The sequence below is a fragment of the Plectrocnemia conspersa genome, unplaced genomic scaffold (assembly GCF_051122295.1).
Source record: "Plectrocnemia conspersa isolate PC_06_02 unplaced genomic scaffold, ASM5112229v1 ptg000002l, whole genome shotgun sequence".
NCBI classification, from domain to species: domain Eukaryota; kingdom Metazoa; phylum Arthropoda; class Insecta; order Trichoptera; family Polycentropodidae; genus Plectrocnemia; species Plectrocnemia conspersa.
Genome location: NW_028277166.1, coordinates 7,687,047 through 7,715,038, shown reverse-complemented (window position 1 = coordinate 7,715,038; position 27,992 = coordinate 7,687,047). Strand labels below are relative to the sequence as shown.

Genomic DNA, 27,992 nt, shown 5'->3' with positions numbered 1-27,992 from the left:
ACTGGGGTAATTAAAATACTGTTCGAATGACCCATTTCATAAGCCACTTAAACGATTATTATCTGAAATTAGACTCGTTATTATACATATATTAACTGTACTTCTCCACGTGTGTTACATCCTATCTAACGTGTAAACACGCATCGTAAATTAAACACACATAATCATCGATTTTCCTGAATTCCGCCACGCCATTGAACTACTAAACAATAATAAACAACAACAGGTATTACCTACATACCGCACACGAATGTTATTAAACGCACACGCGTTATCGTTAAAGCAACAAATTTAGTAGTAATATTATTGAAGTTTAAACGTTGCGGTTCAGCGGATGTGCGCGGTTTAATTAGTGATTCTGTGAAAAGATCCGACGATTTTCCGAGAGCTGAATGTTTAACGTCGAAATATAAACGTATTTATTCCGTGGTATAAATATAGAAAAGACGTTCGGGAAGTGACGCATGAAAATATCATATAAATAATATATGGACGTTTTCGAGTTTATTATAACGCTGCGATACGCATTTATACATTTATAATGGTTATAAATATATTCCATATACGGTTAACCTGATACGCTTTGTGGCGTACTTACATATGAAGATGTAACGTAGCGAATCTTCCTCTATGATATACATATTTTTTATATGTATATATTTTTTACTTAACAGGGCAATAAATTTGCCCTCACAATGCCATACCGTAGACATACACTATTGTTAAATCTAATTACACTCGCCTCCCATAGCAGTCTCCATTTTTGGTCGATAGTTCATGGATTCTGGGCTCGCTCGAATAATTTATAACTCATTCGACTTCCGTAATACGAAGCAATATGCATATATTTTTCATAAATCACAATCGCGTATATATAGTAGCGTATAAAAGCTGCTGAGAGTGAAACTATATTATATAACGTATAATATAGGTAATATTATATTATAAGAGGAGAACAACGGACTCGATAAACTAACCCGAGTCTAGTAAGATTGCTTTCATATTTCAAAACTTTGACTTTGAAATATTATTAAGCTCGCGCTGGCAAATGGTAATAAAGTAGAAATGCGGATGTGCTTTGGAAATAAAAATTAAAATATAAATATTAACAAGTAACGAATCAATAAAATGTAATTGAAAATCTTATATGAAAAAGTGCCGATGTATTTTATTTCATACTCTTCAATTTATTGCTATTATTTTCTATATAAATCAAATTAAAATATTTATAATTTTAATTTTTTAAATTATTATTTTTTCAGTTATATATATTATGTAAATATATAACTATCTGGGTTACCTCAAAAAAGTAAAAGATCGAACACCGTACATGTACGGCGATACTTCTCAAAGGGTTAAGTGATTCGGTTATGATTTTTTAACATTTAACGTGCTTTAATGAAAATTTATTTGATATTTAAATCAAAGCAAACGAGAGTTTATTAGAATAACAAGTGTGGCAGGAAGTTCTCACAGTAAGAATATTTCCGCAAAAAGTATTGGAAGTGAATATTTATATTTAAACAGTGAAAATCGTTTAATATGAAATATGAAATCATAAAGTTGGAAATGTTTTTTTTTTGTTACTATTATAAAATTATCTGAAAAGTTAAGATAATTTTAGCATTAATTAATAATTGAATATCACTTGATTTTATCGAAAAAAATCACATACAATACATTTATATATGTACATATGTTTTTTGTGAATAAAACTAACTAAAATATTTTTATCTACAAATAATATTGTCTCTGTTGGTTAATTTAACTCTTTGTTTCATGTTAAAATAAAAATAAATAATAAAAACATTATATATTTTATTTTTATTTCATATTAATCGTTATTCACTGTATATGTATCATATTTATTATCACATAATTAAACATGTTTATTTATTTTACATATGTATGTGATGTTTTGAAAATATTGATGAAACTTTTGATTTGATATTATAATATAGTCAAATAAAAAAAAAAAAGACAATCGCAAAAAATATTGAATATTCAATGACTAATATAATGTACGTACAGTAGACCCCCCAATAACACGGTACATTGATGACGTGCTATTTGGATGCCCGTTACTTTATGTATGAGCGAGCCAAGGGGAGGATATCTCACCAAACACGCCTGATTCGTATTAGCAAAAAATTGTATAATACACGGAAATTTTCTATAATCACTTTGAAACAAGAAAAACGGCGAGCGAAGAATTTTTGATCTTTATCAGTATATTACGTATAAAAGTCGCGAAAATGGTTGATTGGAAACATAACTTTTGAGCAATGCGTCTAGCGACATCTTGAATACTCAAAATCTCACGACGCTGCAGACTTAAGTTAGAAAGGGATGAAGCTGATATATAGCATAGAACTATCGTCTCGAAAGGTTTATGTATTCTCGTTCCAGTGGTATCCGTCAGGTGTATCAGATTATTCAACGTGCCGAGAGGTAATCAAGTTAACGACGCGGCACCAAGTTTTCGAAACTTACTATCGTCTGGGACATCGGCACTGGAGTTGCAATCTGCATATATGAAGAAACAATGCCGGAGAAAATCGTCGCAACATCGAAACTCCAAATGATCACAATGGCCGCCGGAGCGCAACAATGCACGGCACTCTTGGAAACCCTTTGATACACATTTAACCCGAAAGCGCCCCTCAGCTTTAAGACCGCTGTCGCTATTTATACTTGCATAATGCATGCAGTATTGTCGGTGGCCCCCCACCCACCCCCGCGGAGGTTTATGGAGATTAAGACCTGACTTATGCATGTACACAGAGCTGAACATGGGTTAGTTTTAAGCGACAATGGTAGTGTGGTTGTAGAGCTATTGTTCGATTTCCGCGTCGTTTCAGTTTAATTATTAAAAACGAAGAATGACTGCGCGCTTGCACGACTGGCTAAACCGTCGTTTACAAGTTTTATGACGCAAATTAATTTTAAAATATCAGGCCAGTCCATAATCACATATACGTACAAGTGTCATTGTGTCTAAATAAGTATATTATCCTATTCTTCAAGGCACATAAAAGAGATGAGAAGAGCGATCGAGCTGACTAGCAGAGATCAGAGACCAGAGAGACTTTTCAACTTCACCACTGCGGGGAATATATTATTCAACATCAATCCCGACCATATACTACAACCTTTTTAGCTCAACCTAAACTCTCTTATCATTCGACACCCCGCCTGAATGCAATAAAAATATAACAGCTCTTCCAGCTTATTTTTCATTGTGAACTAAAAAATACTATTAGTATATTAATACTATTTTTATATTAAATTTATTTATAATTTTAAAGCTCGATTAAAATATATTTTTTATATGTATAACTGCGGGTCACTGTTGGATGCGGTTAAAAACGACACTGTCACCTTCGTGCGTTAGGTATCTAAGTTTAAAAAGTGGGTGCCGGACAATCACTTGGAAGCCAATTGCCAACACCACACTCGGCAAAAATGCACCAAATCTGTGAACCGACATGAATTATCTTAAAGCACAACTGATGAAGCTCCACTCGAATAAAGACAAAGACCGTTTAGAGGCGAAGATTTCAGCGGTTCTTCGGATCCCACAACAGAGCCGACCGCAAATTCCCTCAGATACAAAAGCTCGGTTTAGCGTGCGAAACCGAATCGATTCGGTATTATTAAATGTGTACCATGTACCGCGTATCCGCCATAACCCCAAAATGCACCGCCCAAATGCAAATTCTATCTATAAAACCTATCTGATGTAATAGCCAAAGCTACGTTTTCAATTATTATTATATTTACGAAACACTCGCACGCTCCGTGCACTCTCAAGATTTTCCCGTCTGGCGGGCGTTTTTCTCCCGCAATAGACGTACGTGAGTGGATTAAGACGGTAGGGCCGTTAGCGTTAACCAACCACCCGCCCAACCACCCACCCACTCGTGTTTTGTTTATTTTTCAATCCACTCCAGCAGAATAGTGGATGGTAGTCGCTTACCTTTTATTCGCAACAAACAGACGTGAAAAAATAAATGGAATGCAAGAGAAAATCGTTGGGGTGTTTTTTCTCAATCTATATAATACCGCATTGAAGGTTGTTTATCTGGATATTAACACTGCCCTTTTCAATCAATCAACCATTGTGTATATAAAGCACTACTTTCTACCGCCTTTAGTCACTACGCGAGTTTCAATTCGTTTATACGGAACCAGAGACATTGTATTTTAATATACTTAACAACGTCAGGCTCCTGATACAACTCGTTGTTTCAGTCGCCAATGCTCAGTTTCCACGTCTCAAAACTAGTCTTAATCGACTCTTAGATAAACGTAGTGTTAGGAAAGTTTTTAAAAAAATATATTTATAATTTCTGAATAATTTAAGAGCATCAGTACTATGTTAAATCTAAATGGGGAAACTATTCTTTTAAATTATATTTATTTACATAGCTCTTCGATTTTGCTTGGCGTTATTTTAAATACGATAAAATTTATTTATACTACATAATGGAGCTATAATTCGTATCAAATACGACGCACATTTTGAAAGAATAACAATTTCGTAATTAACTTTTTTGTAATATCCCCAGGGGTTTCTCTTTATCTCGTAAATTTTGACAAGTTAACGTATTTCGACGATGTGAAAAAAAAATTCGTCGCGAGGAACGAAGAAAATAAACATATTTTTAAAACAATCGTATTATTAATCAAATGGTTCGCGACAACGCAATTTGCGAGCCGCATTGAGCAAATTGTCACGCATCCAAAGATCACACGATCATCGGTCAATAAATTTATACTATATTTTAAATAGATATAAAATGTAAAACAGCACTATCATCGTGTAAATTGGCAACAGTATTTCATGTTGTTTGAAAAATAAACGACAAGTGGTACGAATAAAGCATGCGAAGAAACGCACCACAGCGGAGCAGCGCTTCATTTTTAAGCAGTAAAGGTGTGAGACCAATTTAAATTAATGAAGAATGAAATAGTCCCACTTTTGGAGATAGAATAACATTTATTAAGGGCATAAAAAAAATGATAATGTTTCACTATTCGGTCAGTAGAAAAATTCAGTATGTAATATAAATTAAAATAATCGTTTTTTAAATATAAATTAAATACTGATAATTCATTATTTATATTGACAGTTTTGACAATGTAAAATAAGAACCTTAAAAGTGTGATAAAATAACTTTTTTATTGTTTTATATATTATCAGCAGTGTTGGCAGTACAAATAAAGCATGCTATTGTTTTATATATTATCAGCAGTGTTGGCAGTACAAATAAAGCATGCTACTAGGGTCCTCAATCAATATTAGAATATTCGATTGGGAACATTCGAATAGTTAAACGAATATTCGTTTATACTATTCGAATGAAATTTGAAAAAATCTTAGAATGAAACAATATGTATACTTGAATTAATATAAATGATTTCTATATAAAATAATAACTATATTAATGCGTACGAAATAAATTAATATAAAAATAATATTTTAAATTAATTTTATAAAACATATTAAATTGTAATATAAAAAATTGTATCTGTATTGATATAAAAAAAATCCATAAAAGCCGAATAATATATAATAAATAAATTAACAAATTAATAAATCATAATTAATCAAAGTAATAAAAATTTTCAATATAAAATATTATAATTAAATAACAGAAATAATTATAGAAAAATACGTGAATTTACTCACTCCCGGGTGTATACTAACTAATTAACAAATGTGTATAAATTAACTCACTACACAAAGGGTTAATAGAACAAGTCAAAAAAAGATTTCTCAGATAGGTGTACACGAAGGACAATAAATATGATCCATTTTTCTTTCCCACAAAATTCCTACGAGTATATTTTTTTAAACATCTGCCGGATAATTGATTTGTTTTCATCCAGGTACTCACAGTAGAGCCATTATTCTGTAAATATGTTGTTATGTATAATTTTTATTCTCTGTGCAGGGTGCATTGTAACATATAAATATTGAACGCAATGGAATCTAAATGGAAAAAAAGGTAATTTGTCCACCTTTCAATAATTTAGTATCTGATTTAATACAATCTAGTTTCTTACTCGTCAAAAAGTAGCGCTTGCTATTTATAGCTCAGGATTTTTACAGACAATTTTTCATTTACCCATAACTGAAAAATCGCAAAGCTCCACACTTCGCACATTTGTTTAATCAATCATCGAATTTGAAAGTTTGCACGCCCTTTGCGTAATATATAGCTTTGTATGGACACGAGAGAATTTATGTGCGGGCAATAATTCACATCCGAGCTGTTGCATGTACAAAATGGGATAAAACATGATTTATATTTTTAGGATTAGTGAACAAAAATTGCATATAGCGTATTGAAACTGAGCGATAACAATGAATTAACAGGTTAATGTTTCAACGTCGATAATAGTGTAATCTGTCCAAACAAAAAACACAAAGAGTCAATACTGAGTCTTGGCGAAAACACGCGTACACAAATATCACCAAATTGCAGAGCGACTCGTGTTTACGTAATTACGTAAGTGGGGTATATGTGCTGCGTGTCTGAAAACGTCGAAAAATTCATCATGACGCTACACGACAGGTGGGGCGTTTGTCGTCTGAAAAAATCTACAGAAACTGGAGATATGAAGACGTAAATACGTATAGCTGCAAATGAAATGCGCTGAGTCCACTCCCCAGGGAAACTGGCTAGTTAACTGATTGGTTAATCACAGTAGACTTTTTAAATCAATTCTAAGATTTAGATGGGAATAATTCATCTTCCGATTAGATACACGAAAGATCAAATTGATTGCGGATAATCGGTCTCGTTAAGGCTCAATCGCTAAAATCGTCAAATTAACGACGATCACGAGACAAAAGTACGATCGTTAGGTTGTGACGTATAACGACCGTTGTACGATTAGAATGATTAAATAGTATCGTTTGGTGTAAAACGCAATATTTTCAACGATTGCGTCGTTCATTATTGTGTTAATAAAATAACTTTAAATGTGGTTTTATTGCAAAGATTAACTCCTTTGTTGTGTTAGCTAACTATCAACTATTAAAAAAATAGCATGTATAAAATTAATTAAATAAATTGTGTATCATAAATAAGATATATTAATCTAAACAACTGCAGAATACAGTATGATCAGATAACATAAATACATAGACTTTTATATGATTTATCTAACATAATTGAATCAATTTAAGATCTTCAAAATGTAAATTTTGCGTCAAATTCTTTGAAGGACAAATCTGAATAAGTAATAAGATAATCCGCAAAACTGCGTATTTACTATAAGTGAGAATAAAAAACAGCATTCACAAAATCATACAGTAATTAACATTGTCAAACTCACGGACGTCGTTGACAATGATGAAAATTCTGCTACATCAACGAAGTGTGCCCGGAATAATACATTATGCATAAGTGGTAGCATTCATCAATATTTTCTCAAAGCGCGATAGAAAAACCTTGAGATTTAATTAAGCAAAAACGTATGCACGTACAAGTGTATCATAATAATTTTTCTTATTTCTTCTACGTTTACTCGAAAATTTATTCAAAATACGATAGCAATAAAAAAATGAGACGCAATACACAATAGCGCCTATGTTCGCCAAGATACGATTCCGGCGAGACAAAACGAGAGAAGGCACTGGATTACACTAAAGTATAAGGCGTTTATTTCGCCTGGAAAATTTCACAAATTGGCGACGACGTGCAATTTGAATTTTTCATTAAACTGCGAGGCGCACCTGATGCTGCGAAAATAAAACAAAAAACAAATCCAGGGAGGATCGCATATGAGACGAGATAAAAGAGAGGCAGTGTATCGAACAATCTATACAAAGACTTGATATCATTATATAAAATTATATCGTTCTTTGGATACACGTAATTAAAAATTCTCGCAAAGGCGCATTTACATACTAAAATATTCGCACACTGAAAGAGACTCATTATAACTTTGAAGCTTATAGACTCGTTATAGTACCGCTACAATGGCTCTCTTATTTCGTCGCTTTTTAAAACTGAACGCTTGTGTGATAGCTTTGTCCGTACGTTGACGTTGTGAATAAAAAATATTATAAAGCGAAGATGTAACGGTGGGGTGCATGAACCGATTTACTTTTATTGACTAACTGTAAATAAATTTATATTATTTAAACTAAAGAACAAAATTATTTGTATTTTTTGTAGAAGGCAATGGAAAATACTAAGCCTAATTAGTTTTCTAAGAAAAATCGTAACATTTGAATCTCAACGAGAGTTATATTCGAAAAGTTATCATGCACGCGGGAGATGAGAATCTTCGAAACGCAACGCTTATCGGTTAAAAGCGGGAAATGAGGACGAAAACTTGTACATACTTCGATATTGGAATTTCATTCATCTAATATCCGTTATTGTAAATATTTACTATTTTAATAGCCGACCGATTTTTTTAAATAAATAAAAGTCAAATAGCACACATCTGGTAATAATATGTCACATTTTTATAATAAGAATTCATCTCTATTTTGTTTGCTTTCAAAGCCAACAAAGCTACTCGAAATACAGGCAGCCCTTGACTTTCGCACAATTCGCTATTTCGCACATTTAAAAAAAAAACATTTTTTTTTTAAATTTAATTTAAAAAAAAATTAAAAGCATGAGTGGGAAATGTAAAAACTTCAGTGTTGATACGAACAAAAATAAATCAATGACTCAAACTTCACTCGATTCGAGACAAATATGGAAATTATTAGACGTTCTGATAGCAGTGAATCCTTTGCATCAATCGGACGTTCGTATGATACGATATGTTCAATTTTGCAAAATAAAATGTAATTAAGGAATACGTTCAAAATTATGGAAATTAAAGATATATTTCCACAATCTTTAAAGATATGTTTCAAAAAAAACATGGATGAAATGGAAAAATCTTTGTCATCATGGATCGATGACCAACATCAAAAAGATGTCCCTCTGAGTATTTCAATTATTCAAGTAAATGCTCTTAGTTTGCACAAAGATTGGAAGGATAGATTAAAAAAAAGATTTTAACACGGTTTTTCAAGCAAGTAACGGTTGGTTTTACAATTTTAAAATGAGGTATTCTTTTCATAATATTAAATTTACTGGAGAATCGGCTGATGCGGATAAAGATGCTGCAAAATAATTTATGTCCTAATTATCCAAAATTATTGAAGATGGAGAATATTCCTTTAGCCAAATATTTAATGTAGATGAGACAGGTTTATTTTGGAAAACTCTTTAACAATGAAAATTATGAATGAAGCCTTCACGCATCTTGACAATTTTTTAAATATTATGGAAGTTTGTGACCCAATGGAGAATGCACATCTCAAGTGCGTAGGGGGATCAATAAAGACATAGCATGTTATAAAATACTAGGTATATGAAGAAAAGAAAAAAATAGTGGAAAACCGTTAACTCTTGATAACTTTTCAAAGGAAACACCCGCAAACCCCACTTAAACATGTCTCTTAAACGTCTCTTAAAAATCTTATGTTTACTTGATAAATAAATATTTTAAAATACACATAATTTCAAAAAATTTTTACTTCCCTCTACTTTCGAACATTCAACATTCGCACACATTTTCAGGAACCAATTATGTGCGAAAGTCGAGGGCCGCCTGTAATCACTTTTATTTCGAAGTAAATATTTTTTAGCTATTTGAAAAAAGATTCACGCAATCCAAATTCCGGTTGGTATATCACCAAAATTATGGCTGAATCGAAAATTGACTATTCATTAAATAAAAAATAATTTTATTTTTGTTTTAATTTTTTTCAACTTATTTTATGATCCGCATACAATATGTTGGTTTGTTTTTATTTAACCAGCAAAATTGTAAAAAAATTAAAGAACAAAAAGGAATGGAAGGCCATCCGTAAGCTAATTCACAAAATGCACACTTTAGGGCAAGACCGTGACGTCACGATGACGTTTCACGCCGTCGCCTAAATCAGTTCCACAAATACTCACAGGCGTCGCTTGATACGCCGCTGCGATCGCGAGGTGGGGGCGCGGCGTGTCCGCGCATGCGTTTCGCGCACATTCATCGATTCTGCGCGTGCGCTCGCGTGTTTTGCCGGTACGCGACAATTGGGCGACGGACAAATGGGCGATTCTGGTCAATTGGGCGACGGTCAATTGGGCGATGGTTATTTGGGCGACGGTCATATGGGCGACAGAAATTTAAAAAAACTTGCACGCTTTGCTTTATTGTAAATATTAATAAAATATACATTAAAACGAAAAAGTATTTTAAATGAAAAGCAATTTTATTTTCAAAATATTAAACTCATATTATAATTATATGCAATACCACGTAAATATTCTATGATATTTTTTCTATTGTACCTCAAAACTTTTATAAAAATTCTTTGGTGTATTCTTTTTATTAAGATATCCATTCTAAACATATTTTTCCTTGCCTATTTGACTTAATATGCCTGAATTATCTATTTATGAAGAATATAAACTGTGGTAACTCAAATTAGTCGCTCTCAACAATGATCTATAAAAACAATTATCTATAAATAACACATAAAATATAACCCACATGTGAATAAAAAGACACATACTTATTTTCTTGCTGTACTGAATTTTTTTACCAAAAACACAATGACACTGTGACAAAGTGTTTGAAAACCACGACAAAAATAATTTTCAAAGACGCAACGAAACTTTTTGCGAACGTTTTCAGTAAAAATTCAAAAGTATACTGAGCGCTAGTTATGGGTTATTATATTTATATATAACTACCCTATCTAGTTTTAAATAGATAACTGTAAAATATGCGATTTTTGTGAATTCCCAAAGTTTATTCTCACACTAATTTCCAGGGAGCAAAACATAAAAAAAATTCGCTTCAATGTCAAAATCCATGATAAACATTTATCAGCGCTAGTTCTAGGCTATTATATTTATATATAACTACCCTATCTAGTTTAAAATAGATAACGGTAAAATATGCGATTTTTGGAAACTCGAAAAGATTGTTCTCGCAGTAATTTATAAGTCTCAAAACATAAAAAAATCGCATAAAGGGCAAAATCCACGATAAACACTTATCAGTGCTAGTTCTGTGTTATTATATTTATATATAACTATCCTATCTAATTTATAATAGATAACTGTAAAATATGCGATTTTTGGAAATTCCAAAAGTTTGTTCTCACAGTAGTTTCCAAGGCTCAAAACATAAAAAAATTCGCGTAAGGGCCCACTATAAACATTTATCAGGTAGGTATTTATAATAAAATTACCGACTTAAGTCGTGTATTTTAAGCGTTTTATGATATCGGGTAACTCTCCTAAATTCTTGAATAAAAAAAATCAAACTGTTTAAGTGATATTTAATGATTAAATAAGCACAAATGATAAGTAAATATATACATATTATATCTTATGTATGTATAATATATTTTGCTTAGACCAAATAATGTTTTCATCTTTTAATTCTATTCTAAAAAATATTACTTATATTTTCGTATGTACGTATATGTATGTATATATTTTAATATTTATTAAATTATGGTAATTATTTAATTAATTATAAGATCATGATTTTCATCACATTTATTTGTAATGCATTATTATTGCATCGCCCAAAAGACCGTCGCCCAAAAGACCATCGCCCATTTGTCCGTCGCCCATTTTGAATCGCCCATTTGACCGTCGCCCAATCGCCGTCGCCCAATTGACCGTGTCCCTGTTTTGCTGCTCATCGCCAAAATATGGACACGCTTCCCGCTTCTTTTCAACACATTCAGCTCGATAATAATACTTATCGAGCTAATTTGTTGAATACTGAACACCTGTCACCTGGATCAATGGATGAAGGAATATGCCGACAATTCCAAGACCGCGTGGACGATCATTCGAAAGACGAATACGCAGTCGCGTATCCTTTGCAGGTTGGTTTTTATTTTTATAATAATCAAATTTAATATATGATATATATTTACTCTGGATAACATATATATTAACTCTAGGAAATTGTTTTATTGCCATCACAACAACCATCGGAAAATTGTGATAACAAATACGTTCAAAAAACAAACTGCTTAGCGACGATATTCGTATCAAGTTTACTACAGCTAATACAAAAAAAGTGATAAATACGTCAAGGTGTGTTTTTGTGCATGTTTAGGTATACATTATAATAATATAAATTTATGTACAATACATATATTATATCTTACAGAATGTTTATCCTGCTATTATGAAGCTCGATTTTATGCACCATCATACTATTGATTCTGCTGCAGTGTTATATCGTTTAAAACCTACTTCTGAAACTAGAGATGTATTTAAATCATGTTTCAACGATAATTTAGGTATTACACATTTATTACTTCAAAAAACATGATACAACTATAAATATTTATTATCTTAGACATCACACAGGCAATTAATCTACATGAAAAGAAATTAGATTTAAAATATGGAATGAATTCAACAGAAATGGCTAATTCATCTATCAACCCCAAATATAGATCTGTTTTGTATTGGTACACAACATGGAGATCTACACATTTGGGTCCACGTTCTGGAAATACATTGAAGGTACTTATTGTTAAATATTATAAAACTGTTACAATATTAACAAATTAATATTTTTGTTTCAGATGTTAGAATCAAAAATGCCAGCTTATGAGGGCGTTTTTGTATTGCTCGATCAATCCCTTCCTAATGCACCGCCTGTCACTACAGAATCGCGAATTGATATTGCCCGTTTGGCATTTGGAGAGGATAATATTCCACCTCTGGCTCATTTTGATCCACTGGTGGAGGAAACGCCAAAAATTTCATCAATATTAGATAATATAAATAATAATACAGAAATATCTGAAAGTGCCGGACTGTCTACTTCAAATATTATTGAACCAGATGGTAATGAACTTAATATAATCACTGAATCTTGGACCGAAGCATTAGATGCTATAGCTATAAATTTAAACAATTTACAAATCTCAGAAATAAGGATTTTATTGATAAAATTAAGAGTAAATTTTGTTCTATTAATTCCTTAGAAAGTTTTGATAATATAATCGCTGATATCTCAAGACGGCCTGCGCCTGCAAAATTTAGATCTGTAAAAAAAGTGCAACCAACTTCGATTAGTCGGCGCAGGCCTGGGGTTACTAGAGGATGTAAGAGATTGCCTGCGGGTCGTCCAGCACTTACGGATAAACAAAAAAGGGTTAAAAAAAATAGATTGCTAGCATTAAATATAAAAACAATGTAACAAATGTAACTAAACACAGTAAATTTTAATTTATTTTTCCAGCCTTAGCTATTTTTTCATGTGTTTCATTTAATTTTTAGCTATATTTTACTATAATAAAATTCATTTATTTCTATATAAATTTAATATTAAAGTATATAATTGTTTTGTATAAATTAAATAACTTAACTATATTATGTAATTGCTTTATATAGATTTCATTTTACATAATATAGTTAAGGTGAGGATTCGGACTAGTTTTTGTTTATACTATACATGCAATAATAAATAATTTAATAAAATATTATTATGTTTTATTTCCCTTGCATATTACTGTAAACTATTTAATTTGGATAATATAAATTTAAATTCTAAAACTAAGAGTGTTATTTAGAATGTAATTTCGCACTTTCTTTTTCTTAAAAACTGACACTTTTATTTGAATAATTGAAATTAAAATAGCATTACTGATATGATATTTTAAAGAGTATTTGATTTGTTTGTTTTTGATATAATTATTGAGATTTTCGTTATAAATCAAATTTCATTTTTATAGGTAGGTATATTTAGGAAAAAAAGTGATATGACTTTATTAAATTGAAGTTGTACTCTACGTTGTTGCTAAAGGCCAGCGTGCCTCTAAATTCGTAAGCCCAAATAGAAAGCATATATCGTTTATAATAAAGAGACAGAGGTAGTAATAACGAAATTGTCATTTCATATATTATTAAATAGTTGAAAAAGTATTAAAGTTGACTTGACATGTCGCAATATCTTGTAAGCCAATGGATATGTTGACTTGATTATTTATTTATTACGTAGATATTAATTGACTGTTCGTCGTAAATCATATTTACATACTATTCGAAAGCTTATGTCTTGGACTATGATATGATTTTTTTCTTTTATTAAAATTCCTCCAGTATTTTGCGAGTATTTGTTTCTATTCGGTCATATTCAGTAAAAAATTATCTACTAAACAGACATCTTCGTATAGAAAGTCAATATCGCAACTATTATTAAATAAGTTTGTTAATTATTCAATAGACGAAAATTCGATTTTCATGTTTGCTTTCTACATTTTTGTACATATATACATTTTGTTAAATCGGGATTTTTATAAACAATTTGTCTGTTGAACTCGGTACAGTCCCGCTCAAATGGCTGGCAACCTTGGAGACGGCGAGTGACGCCGGCCCGGCGACGTCACCAAGACGCTAGAAAGAGACGAATGAATGCTAGAAAGAGACGCGAGATGTGACGTCGCGGTCTCGCCCTAAAGCGTGCATTTTGTGAATATGCCATCCGTAATCACGGATGAACTCAAACCAAAAAGTCCTTTGTTTAAAATGTAAGCAACGATTTTCTAAGTTTATTTGTTCCTTTTAAATGGTTTAAAAGCACCTGTAAGTAATCGTGAACAAAGCAAAAAAGGTCAGTGCCAAATACAAAGGATACGGCCGGTACAAGTCTCCGCCGATCATCCTTTAGATCAGAGCCGTGCGGAGGAAGCACAAAAATCGTCATAAATTTGAGTTATAAACGAACGCTACGAATTCGTATAAATAGACTACGGACCTTCAGATATTACAATATGTTGGCACGTCTGTAATATTTAAACTTTACTATTACGGTTAGCCTTAACTTTTTAAGTCTTACAGAGAGAAATTTGTGTACAGTTTTGATTGAAAACAAAGTAACACAATTGATCCCTGAAGACTAAAAATATAACTTTTAAAAATAAAATATTTTTATATGACCCCCCCAATAACACGGTAAATTAGGGACGTACTATTTGGGTGCGTGTAATTGAGGAACTATAAAATACATTTTTTTGCAATACGTACATACGAATCAGGCGCGTGTGGTGAGATATCCTCCCAATGGCTCGCTCACACATAAGGTAACAGGCACCCAAATAACATGTTCTTAATTTACCGTGTTATTGGAAGGGGGGGCTACTGTACTTTAAAATCGAAAAATACGCGCGTTGGGTTCCAAAAATATTGACCTTTAAGATACATGCGAGCCTCGTATCGCGCGTTTTAAGATAATAACAATTTGAAATCACGTACTATTTGTGAAATACATTGTCTTCAAATGTCCTCTTCAAAAATCGGATTTAATTATTGTATTTCAAAATTTCGTAGTTACGTCAAGTTTGATGTGAAATAGGAAGCGGCTGCTTTATCGGTCGATACTCGACATTGCTCCGCTTTGAGAGAGTTCGACTTGGAACGCTGTCGAGGCGTCAAGTTTATTTCGAAAGTATTTTGATTACTTAAATATTTTGGAGATGAGTGAAGTGCTTGGCTTTTGCATCTTTTCAAGACGATTTGTGTGCATTTGAAAGATGCATTTCTAATCCGTCCAAATATCCGAACGTCACGCGCGTCGTCGTGACGTATAAACTTGTTTCGCAAGTCACCAAAAAGTAATCAAAACAGTATCCAAAGATATGACACTTGCCATAAAGTGTCCTCTTTTATCATATTTCTCGTCACATTGCCTCATGTTTGTACAATTTGCATTAAATAACACTCAGCGGCTCGTTGTCTCGAGTTAAATATTTGCAGCATTTCAAGGAAAATGCACCACATTGCACCCGAGACCAGCGAGGTCGAAAGATAAACCGCTTATGAGTGCGACGACCCAGAAATGAGATAAAAAAATAAAATAAAAGCCAAAAAGCACCACATCTCGATTATCTTTTTCTTTTAAACGCTCACCCTTACGACCTCGCGCCATAAAATCAACACACTTTCACTACACACATGTTTGAGAAGCACGTTGCTCGTAAAATTATCAACAATGAAAAAGTATAAGACAATATAATTTAGCGCTCAACAACTTTCGAACAAATAAATTTAAATCTTGAATGATTCACGTGAACGGAAGCGCAATAAAAACTGAAAGCTCGTTATTTTGCCAGAATCACTTTTTTTACTTCACAATGCACCATAAGTCTTGCGCTCAAAGACGTTTTGGCAAGGAACCAACTACAAGAAAAAAGTTGATGATTTGTTTATTAAAAAAATAGAACAAACGCTATAACTGCCATTGTCTATTAATTTCATAATTAAATATTAGCTTTGATATACACATGTACAGTCACTAAGTATCGATATTAACATTTTATCTTACGAAACGGAACGGTACTATACCAGTAGACCGACAGACCGGAACGTCGTTCCGCTTTGGTACGTTTCATGCTGCGATTTTTATATTTGTATTTAAATAATGTTCATTGAACGTACAAACGTACATTTTTGGCATATAAGAAATAAGCTCTAGATTATCCGATTATCGTACTTTTATACCGCTAGAAAAAACTACTTTAATATTTTAGGAAATAATTATAAAAAAAGCTTTTTCTTTATAGTATTTTGAATAGATAAGAGCTACGTGCTGAGAGCATAAGGTGTTTAATATATAATACAGCACAAGTGTCTCACCTGTGTGATATCCGATTATGTGTCGATTTGTGTGCTTACCTGTAACAAAAAAATAAAACAGTCAATAAAATATCTTCATTAATATAACATGACAAATTGACTCAAAAAGACAAATAAAAAATTGTTGGATAAACTATGATGACTTGATATTTGTGGTAATAATGTGTCATACGTCGTACAAAAATTAGATATCATTAATATATTATTTTTAATCAATATTACGCAGTTGTTTATAAAGACGATAAAGCTATAATGAAACAATAAAGGAACAAGATACATTTTTAACAAAAAACTCCCTACTGTAAATTCAATTTTTACACATTATGACTCATTTTAGAAGAGTTATAAAAGTATACACGCTATTCGTGGTTGCATTTATTAGTCATTCGCAAATCGCCTACATTGACTAATAAATGCATACAATAATTAATTGTGTAATTTCTTTGAAACATTACTAATATTTATTTAATCAGTGCTATCTCTATTTTTATGAGAGCAAAATTCAGCATTCCGAATAAAAATGTGTAACATTGCTTCTAAGAAGTCAATTATTCAATCTTAAGAATTTATACATGTATAATATTTTGAATAAAATAATGAGACATACATACGACAAAAATAAAACTGTTCATTGTTACTTGCTCAAGTGCAAGCAATGGTCCGCGAGTATGTTCATATTGTTTTTATAGCACAAGTAACTAAACGCTTCTGTTGTAAAATATCCTGTTCCAGCTGCTGATGCTGTACATACATGCGTTCACTTGGTTCAATGCACTCGTTAATTGAATTAGACTTGATGTGACGCACTTTCAAATTGGATAGCCACATGTCATTATGTAAATCTTATGGAAATAATATCCTATTAACAATGCTCATTGCTCATTAATGTTTAATGGTTTGTTATCAGTATAAAGTCTCAGACAATGGTACTATGAGTAACGCTACCAAAGCAACTACTTCGACTTCAGAAGGTTAGAAACAATGATCACAAATTTTTATCCATTTTCAACACGTCCTTTAAGTCGTGTCATTTTTATATCAACTCACGTCCATAATAAAATAAATAAAACATATGAATTCATATATTCACGTATTTAATTTAAAAATTATTAACTGCTAAAATATTGTTGTATTTAATAAAATAAGACAGTATAATATAATTCATTATGCGTCCAGTTATAGTAAAATCGAAAAGCGAAAATTTAATAACGTAGTCAAAGAAAATAGCAGAAAGTTTAAATATATAAATATTATAAGACCGAATTGAAGATAACAATAGATTTGCTGGCTGAAGACTTTAAGCTATTTTTAACATTTGTTGTAAAGATCATTGGCTGCTAAGAACTTTAAATAGTATTTAAAACAATGAAATAGTTCTCTGTAGAAAAAAATGACAACGTGCAAATAAAAACAAACGATTTGTTTAAAAGGTATCTGAAAAGTTGTGTCGTCAACACTTTTATAAGAACGATTTTTTTCTCGTCGGCGTTAAATAAGCTATTGAGTAACTAAGCGAACACTTATAAACGGTATCCAAGAATAGTTTCAAAAATAATAAAAGACAGAATCTTACTAAAAAAAGTCACTAAAAAAACGACGGATATTTCAGCCGAACATGTACCAAGCATCCCCTGGATTAACATTTCATAAAATGATGACTTTACGCAGTATAGTCTAATAAGATTATCATTAGACAACAACAAAGAGTCTGGTTCCGCCCCGAATCGTCGGAATTAACATTTTTATAATATTTTGTCAGATTTAATTAAATTAAAATTATCTAATTTCAACAATTATTAAATTAATAATTTAAATTAAATAATTATTAAATACTACTAGCATGTTATGTAAGTTTCTATTACATTTATGACCATCATGAATTAATCTTAATGGGACAAAAACTTTTTTCATATTGAATCCACTGCGGTCCAATTTATTTATACTATGTACCCGTTCTAGATGTTGAGACTACTACATAAAACACCCAAGAATGCAATGACAAAAGAACGAATGTTTCATCCTATCCTTGTAAATAGTATTTAGTTAATTGTTTACTATTTTAATTCACACAACACCAATGCTTCTCAACATAATTTTAATCAAAACACTAAATATATTTATGTAGTATGTATATACTAGAATTTTGGTTATAGTATTTGTCAATCGTATGATATGATTTTGAATTTCGTTTTTAAACGACGGCGCTGACACGATTTTATTGCTTTTAACGTGAATTTTTGACTTCTGAGAAGTGATACTTGTTTTGGCGCCCTCCTATAGACCAAAATTCGGTTTAAATACACTTTTACCAATATTATCATATCAGAAGTCAACAGTAAAATCGGTAAGGATAGCTATCATATTTTTAAAGCGTAGTGTAATATCAAAGAGCAGATAAACTATGAAGCAATATGCGAGATGTGACATCATAAGATAAATATATCGGACTTGACTTATTGAAAGTTCTAAAACTATGATTAGTTTTAAAACTTTCATTAGGTTAGGTTTGAGTTTGAACAGAAAATAGATATTTCGCAACTGTCAAATAGTTTAATGAACATTTAAGAGCAGTTTATATATATCTAATGGTGAAAATGTATTTGGACTTCACTAGTGAAAATATAAATTCACTGAAAAATATACATTCATTGTAACATTTATATATCACTTGATAAATTATATATCACTTGATAAATTATATATCACTTGATAAATTATATATCACTTGATAAATTATATTTTCACTGGTAAAATACATATCTACTAATGAAAATGTATTCTGATATGATTTCAATTAAATGACATATTTTTTATTTAATATTTTGATTTCATTAAGATTTAAAGTATTTTATTAAATGACATGCATTTAAATGGCCAAATTCAAGGAGGGGCAACTGGCCGCTTTTATCATGCGATTTAACGTCGTCGGAGCACCTAATCCCAACATCCAGCAAGTTATAGCCGAGATACCCCCCGAAATGTCACAAAAAATCAACGAAGATTACATCGAAAGAATCGGCTGCTAAAAACGGTCCAGAGGCAGACATTTAATTGATATTATTTTTCATAATTAATAAAATACATTAGAGATATTTTTAAATTTGTTCGGAAACTGAAGCAATGTATCCAACAAAATTATGGTACAACTAGAAGCGTAAAATAATAAAAATATGACAATTGGTTCGTCAACATAATTTTTACGATTCGAAATTTAATGCTCTCAAAGTATATTATTTAAATATTTAGTTAATTAACCCTTTTAGTGCCAAGCGAAATTATGCGGTGTATGCTAAGAATGCCAAGCATTTTTTGGCATATATTGATGTTTTTATAAATATATTTTAAAAAAATATTTCATTTCATGTAGGATCAAAATAAAATCTAGTTTATACAAGGACACAAAAAGTATTGAAAAATATATTTTATAATTTAAAAGTAAATAAATACAAAACTAGGAACGGACACCCGCGTCCTAGCGACATTCATGTCGTCGTTCGTAAGTGGACACCGGTGTTCTTACGGCATTCAAACGGTTAAAAACAATAATTTAATTTATTTAAAGAAAATGATTTTTGAAATGGCTTCAAAAAATAGAAGTTTGGGCATAATATACACGCCTTTGGACTTATAAAGGTTAAGAAGTTCCGCCAATGCGCCATGATGACCATTATATAGGTTGTCCCAAAATTAACGCAAGACAATTAAATAGAAAATACATTTTTTAGTCTTTAGATTGTTATTTTTTTTATTGAATTATAAAGTACATAGGATAGGATTATGATTATTATTTATTTTTACTAACCCTAAGCTCTCAGCTGTCAACATTTACTGCACAAATGACGGCAAATTCAAATCTTGCCCTTTACAAACATTATGTTATATAATGTGATTTATAATATATGTATTCATAATATTGTATAATTTAATATTGAGACGCAATTGCTTTGCTGCGACGTAATTTGTTAATCGCCAGAATCGAATTATATGAGCGTTTGTTTATAGTGAAGCAATTAGAGTAAACAAGGGATCGATTTTATATCATTCGTTTGAACGAAGCGATGAATCGATAGTGTACTCGATACCGAAAACGGTACTGTACTTGTTACCTTATAAAATGCGTCACAGGTTGAATGTATATAAATATAGGAAGGAAATAAAGAGACATCACTTGAATTTGAACTCGGAGAGAGAGTGATAGTCAGAGCCAATACTACTCCTCCAGATTCTTAACAATTCTTAAAAAATAAATGCAACTATGATGCACACCTAAAGTAGATGGACATCATCAAATTTATTTTTCCAGCTCCTCATAGCTATCGCCGAAAACATTCGTTAAAAATATTCTTTATTTTACTCGCGACTAACTAATATTTTCCTTGGTCTCTGTTTATAAGTCACAATGGAAGCTTTTTATTGGCAAAGCAATAAAGTAATGAATTATGAATTTTATGAGCCATATTTGGACCTGACTTACTCAAATAATTAGAACATTACCTAACGACTTACATAAGCTAGTGCGTCAGTAAAAAAAAATAAGATTTGTTATTGAATCTTCAAGGTTTGATCATTTGTATACGAATCAGTACAAGTGTAACACAATTACCCTGTAATATAAATACATTTCAAAGTATTTTTATACTGAATTTTTCTCCACTTTTAACGTTAATTAATATACAAAAGAACGCCCGATTTAGTTCGGCGACCTTTTCGCATTTTAATTAACGATTTGACATTTACCGGCCACGGCGGCGTCATCTTTGACGTTAATAAAAATTTAATATTTTTATCCTTTGACATTTAAAAGCAAAATATTTAGAAGTATTCATTAAAGGTGATTGATACAATAGGTCATATAAATAATTCGAATATGTTTTAATAAAATTTTCTTGTGTGCTTATTCGCGCTTTATATTTAACGCTCGGATGCTAATTCGCGATGTTCGCATTTAGAACTCTATTATTGCCCCGTTGGGGCTCGACATCGCGTGTTTTCTTCGGTTTATCCTTGAGGTCTCGCAGTCCGTAGTTAAAAGTGTCCACTGCTCATCCTTATTGCTTCTGCGATTTTGGCACAGGCGACATGCTGAGTTTTATCAACGCTGACGCCATTATCTAGATCTCCGGACGGCATCGCAAATTAACACTGGCGCCGCGATAGGCTCAATTAACTCAAAAGTCCAAAAAAATGTAGAGATATTACTCACGCGAATAGCATTATGTAAGAGCTTTAAATATCCTCATTCAACTAAAGATTACCATCAAATAATACCATTGTGTAGAAGTCGTTCTAACTGGAAGCTTTGATCGCCACAATGCAAGAGAATCCAAGAACGTTATATCGTAATATATCAACAATTCGAGAAATTCAGGCGTCATCTTGATATTTCAGTTAAGAGTTCAACGAACAAATACATGTCAACCAAGATGGCTTTCTTCTGAACTTTCACTCGGTAACGCAATGTCAGATCTATAAAATGCAAATCAAGGAAAAGGCATACAAAACTCGTAAATCATCGTGAAAAATAAAAGATTATCGCACCATAAAATAATTTGTACTTTCGCCTGCGATAAGCTTTCCAAGGACGCCGTTTAATTTTAATATAAATTACACGAAAATGTAACATAAAAAAATAAAAATAAACTCGTTTTAGTATATACATAAAAAACGAAGTAAAGGTGTGGAATAAATCACCGTTTTAAATAAATTGTAAATTCGCACGAGAATAAATTAAAGAAGCTTTTTTATTATACAGAAATATATTCTTTGCATCAACATGTATTTATTTGTAATACTACAACACTATACAAGAATTTCATTAACCTAATTGAACAAGTAATAATATAGAACTACGAATTTAATTATTTTAAAAATATTTTGTAAGCCTTTTAAAACAGTTGCAACTTTCACATCCATCGCCCATTCCTCATTTTCTCGCACCGCCTCAGACATTCTACGTATTCTATTGTGACACACCTTTCGCGAGGATTTATTTACAACTTCTAAATTTAAACCACCATACATAAACAAAAAAATAGTGCACACGTACCGAAGAGGTCACCAGCGTGTTATTTAGCACGTTGACTCTGGGTCGCCGTTGATTTTTATATGTCTGTTATGAAGTTCAATTGAACCGTACGTGGGCGTGCAGCAATCACACATATGTATACAACAAACTACTGATTTTCACCAAGGCACACAAATTCAGGTGATATAATTACGCAACGGAGAGTTATATACCAACAAGCGTGAAGTTGTTCGGATACGGTCCGATTCTCTAATACATATATTTCTCTAAAAATCATAAGACGAGAGTCGCATTTGGTCTGATACGATTGCAAGACAACAATTTCTTTGTGAATTGTGCTCTATTTAATTACTTGAGATTTGATCGCGATTGCGGCTGGCGTTTTAATGTGCCTTTGAAAGCCTCATCTTGCTCATAAACGATTCCATATACACGATAAGTTCAAAGAAAAATTGTAGGTTGTCGCATTGTATAAAATCTTAGTTTATTATTTATGTGGAAGTTTGTCCAGTTACGCCAAGGTTATTTAAACGACACAATCGAATGTAAGAAAAGAAAATAACAACTCGTTTGGACAAAAATTTTAAATAACACTATTGCGAAACGTAAAAGACCCCATTTGAACGCTAGTAATGACCAGAAAAACTACACTTGCGTGCATAAGAATGCAATAGACAATGCGTCTACATGAGTAAAAACCACTATTGATATACACATTTGAATTAACGATCTTCAAAATGATTTCATCTTTTCAACTGATTTCTGCATTTTTGTAATTCGTCGAAGACTTCTCGAATCAATAATATAAATCAAGATCTGACAATTTATCAGATGACGATCTTGTGATTCAAGACGAGAGTTTACTGAAATATTTAGAGCTCAACAATACTTCGTTTCGTAAATTGCACAAATTAACTGAATAAACAGGCGTCTATTTTGGCTACAAAGGCAAACCTCTTTGGCCTCAAAATGTATATACATATACACTACACCGGATAAACGTAGCGTTTTTTATTGATTTATAATTTCGAATATATAATATTCTCTTTGAAGTCTATATCTTACGTCTAATAAACTCGAACGCTAATTTATAATTTTTGGTAAACACGTTTTTGAAGAAATGTAATGTAATATTTCAACATTAGATATATTAATAACCCTAAATATTATAAACAACTATATAATTTTTTCACTTGTCTCTCTCATCCGCAAGACAAGTGCTTTATTGTGTCTATTTATAAAAATAAATGTAATATAGCTGGCATGTAAACGGATAGTGTGAACACTCAGTAATTCCACGATATCATTTGAAAGTATGCAAAAAAAAATACAAGTTTTTGTAATCGAGTAAAAATGTTAATTATACCAAAAATATCTGTATTAGAATTTATAGCGAAATCAACTCAAAGAAAAAACCGGTTTTTGAATTCAAGTATTCATATAAATCGGTAAAAACAATTATAGAACTCAATAAAAAAAAAGCAGGCCTATTTTTACACAATGTCGTCATTAAGTCTCTCCAATTTATTCTTGGTCGGAATCTCATTATATAAAAACAATTATCTATTGAAATGTTTTATTGATACATCAAATATAACAGCAAAACACAAATATATTTCTTCGTTTTTAGTTGGAGTGCTGCAAGGAGCAATGTTGTGCCCATTATTTGTGTATGCTATAAATTAATGTTGTGCCCATTATTTGCTGTATGCAGTAAATAAAGATATTAAATATCATTTGCTATTGATACATCAATTTATTAGATAACTATGAGGATAAAAAAAAGTAAGATTATTTATATCGTTAACTAATAAATATATAAAACAATTATTCGGCCACTGTACAAAAACAAAGAATTTAGATGTATTATATTTTAAAAATAAATAAGCTCCATGATCATTTACATTACATACACTTACATATCAGAAGTGAACTGATTATCTTTTAGCTAAAATAAATAAATTTGTGAAAATATCAACCGATTCTAAATTAAATGTAATAGTCTATTGGTTTAACCCTTTGGTTGCCGACATCAGATATATCGGGGCTTTAGCGAAAATTTCCGGATCCGAAGTCAGCATTTAACCCTCTAAGTGCCAAGCGAAATTAGGCGGTGTATGCTAAGAATGCCAAGCATTTTTTGGCAAAATTTTATACATACATATATTTTAAAAAAGATTAGATTTTATACATATATTTTTTGTGTAAACCACTATTTATTATAGGACCAAAATTAAATCCTATTTACACTAATACATACACAAAAAGTACAGAAAAAAATTATTTCATGATTAAAAAAAAAATAGAAATGGACACCCGCGTCCTAGCGGCATTCATGTCGTCGTTCGTAAGTAGACATTCAAGCGGTTAAGAAATAGTCAAATATATTTTTAATTGGGTGAAGTGTATTTTCTTCAGGTAAAAATAATATATTTTTTAATGCGTAGACAAAAACAAACCATAAAATACAACACACTAGATATTATGATTACGTTGTTTTTAAAACCAGCTCTGCTTAACCCCAGCGTCCGCCCGGGTTAGACGCTTGTAAGCCTAGGGCGTAGACCCCCACGAAGCATATTTAGTTCGGTATAAAGTAAGTCAAGCAGGCAACCGTTTATTTCACTGGTCTTTAGACTCCCAAACACCAAGAAATAAATTATGAATTATTGAAATCAGCATCTAATTTTCGATATAAATAAGATTATAGTATCTTTGTTACTAACGAATGGTAGAATGTATGGTATTGCTAAATCAAATACCAAAACACACATTCTTTCAAACAAAAGAAGGTTTGGAATAACTGGCAAATAGACAAGACGTCACTAGTTAATAGTTATAAATACAATACACGAACCTTGACATATGCTAGTAGTACAATTAACATCATTATTATACTATGTTATTACTGGTAGTCACAGGTAAGACATCGCCTGACTAGACTTTTTCAAACTATGACGAACCTTATATCGTTTGACTTTCATAATTTAATGGCGTTACGTGATTTTTTCACGCGAATAAAGTGCAATCTGCATAGTTTGCGATCAGGTTAGATTATCACGGTCTGTATTATATTATTATACCTATTATACAACAGCGTCGGGTTTTCTGGGCTTAGTCATCATGGCGCCGAAGCACGCGAACTTTGCGGAATAATGGCGGTCGGTCGAGTTTACGTAAGAAGCAAACGTGAAACAGCGAGATCGCAGAACGAGGCTGTGCATCAAGATGGAATTGTCACGGACGTGCTGCCGTAGAAAGCAAGATCAACGTCAACGAACGTTAAATGAAGTCTTTGTATACTTCTTATTTCTCGATGTTACATCCTTCCATAATTGAGCTGATATTTAAGCTTCTCCAGATTCCTGCTGTATTCTACTGATGATTTATTTGGTTGCCTATTCTTCTTAAGTATTAGTCGATGTAACAAGCCTAGCGTTCATTTATTTAATAGGACTAGTTTCGATACAAATCTCAACAAAACGGGTGTAAACGAACTCGCCTGACCCATCGAGACGAACCTTGTCACCTTCGCGAAGGTGATCTCCAATGCTAAATGCAGACGTAATATATAGAGACATTGGTAAACAAATTTATAGAAAAAGATCACGTGAAACATACGAATAAATAAAATAGCTAATAATATACACGTACATATATGAGAGAAGCAAAAAAAAAATGACTCCACACAGAGGTGGTTTAATTACGGAGACAGAAAACCAGGTCGCACCCCTCCTATCCACGTGTGAGTCAGGAACATAAAAGCGTACCGAGTAACACAGGTGTGTTAATTTTCTTCTAAATGAAAACATAAAAAATGTGTGGATACGTTTCAATTAGGACATTAATAAAAAAAGCAATGAAAAATCTGTGATAGTATCAGAATCAACACGGTTTTGATTGGTGTGCTCTTAATGGATGCGAGCACGCCACGATAGCTTATCGCGAAAATGGCATATTTAATTAGTATGCCAAATTCGCAAAAAAATCATACGTGTAAATCATCACGGATACGTCAATGTGTATTGTAAATATTAGATACTTTTCTATTATTAAGCGGTAATTTTTAGTATTCTCTATGCTTTCATATTTTCATAAGCTAGGAGTCGACAACCTGCAACCTCGTGAGTCAAATGCAAACAACTGTAGCATACTTTACGAACAATTTTATCATCCTTCTCAATATTAATGTCAGTACCACCCATAATCGTTGCTTTGAAATTAGTTATTACATATAAAACTAATAGATAAACAGATCATAGTATAACCACGTTGTCAAATGTGCTAATTTTATTCGAGGACAATTTAAATGAGTAATATATAAAATAAAATGTCCCATTTATAAAACATATGTGTATTAAAATAAATAGGCTGTGCATTAGATGGTGTGGTTTACACATCAACTGTTAAGGTCAAAATGTTTCTGATGTACGTGTACTGGATCAATTGTTTGATAAATTTTAACTGGCCTAATTATTCAAATTATATTCATACTATTGAAAATATAACTTCACTGCCACACTTGCGAAACGTCCAATTTCTGTTCAAACCCAAACCTAACCTAATGAAAGATCTAAAACTGATTATAGTTGTAGAACTTTAATTAGATTAATTCATTTAGGTTATGTTTGAGTTTGAATATAAAATATTGCTCAATGTAATATTTTTTATTGAATAAAGATATATTTTTTTAATATTTGAATGCACAAATCATTGGTGTACAATGTTGCTCAATCTAATATTTTTTATTGAACATGAATATATTTATTTAATATTCATTTTTTTATTATTGTAATGCACAAACAACTCATTTTATGGTACAAAGTATTTATTTAAATGCACATATCTCTTAAAATAATTCCCTGTTAAATCGCACTCATTTTTTTTATTGGACACTAGATCAATAAAATGTAGATTAGCAACCACATTGTTATGAAAACTATATTATGTTATGTGATAATTTATTGAGTTGTATAATGATATACAACTCAATAAATTATCACATAACATAATATAGTCATACCTAACAGAGATATTTCTTTATTAAATCTAATTCATTTTAATGTACCGTTACAAGTGCAAAAAAGTACCGCTACACGTCTACTACACGTGTAACGTGTATTGGACAAAAACAAAGAATCTAGTTCCACCCCGAATCATAGATAAATAGTAAAAGGATCGAGGATATTGTTATTGGCGGGTAGTTTTTTTAAGTGTCATTGATGAATCCTATTGTGAAGTTTTCGTGGAGGGTCTGGAATTTCTATGAAATT

At 31.5% G+C, this 27,992-nt stretch overlaps 1 protein-coding gene across 5 annotated transcripts in view; it reads right to left on the bottom strand.

Annotated features, from left to right (window-relative positions):
• Window positions 1-27,992, bottom strand: part of LOC148237527 (E3 ubiquitin-protein ligase ZNRF2) — a 129,140-nt gene that overhangs the window by 37,763 nt on the left and 63,385 nt on the right. The window contains exon 2 of one of the 5 annotated variants that reach the window (XM_088181880.1): window positions 16,695-16,733. The exons of the other annotated variants lie outside the window; for them this stretch is intronic. Coding sequence (XP_088038006.1) covers window positions 16,695-16,733 — 39 coding nt within the window. The remainder of the gene's footprint in view (window positions 1-16,694; window positions 16,734-27,992) is intronic. 5 annotated transcript variants of the gene reach the window in all.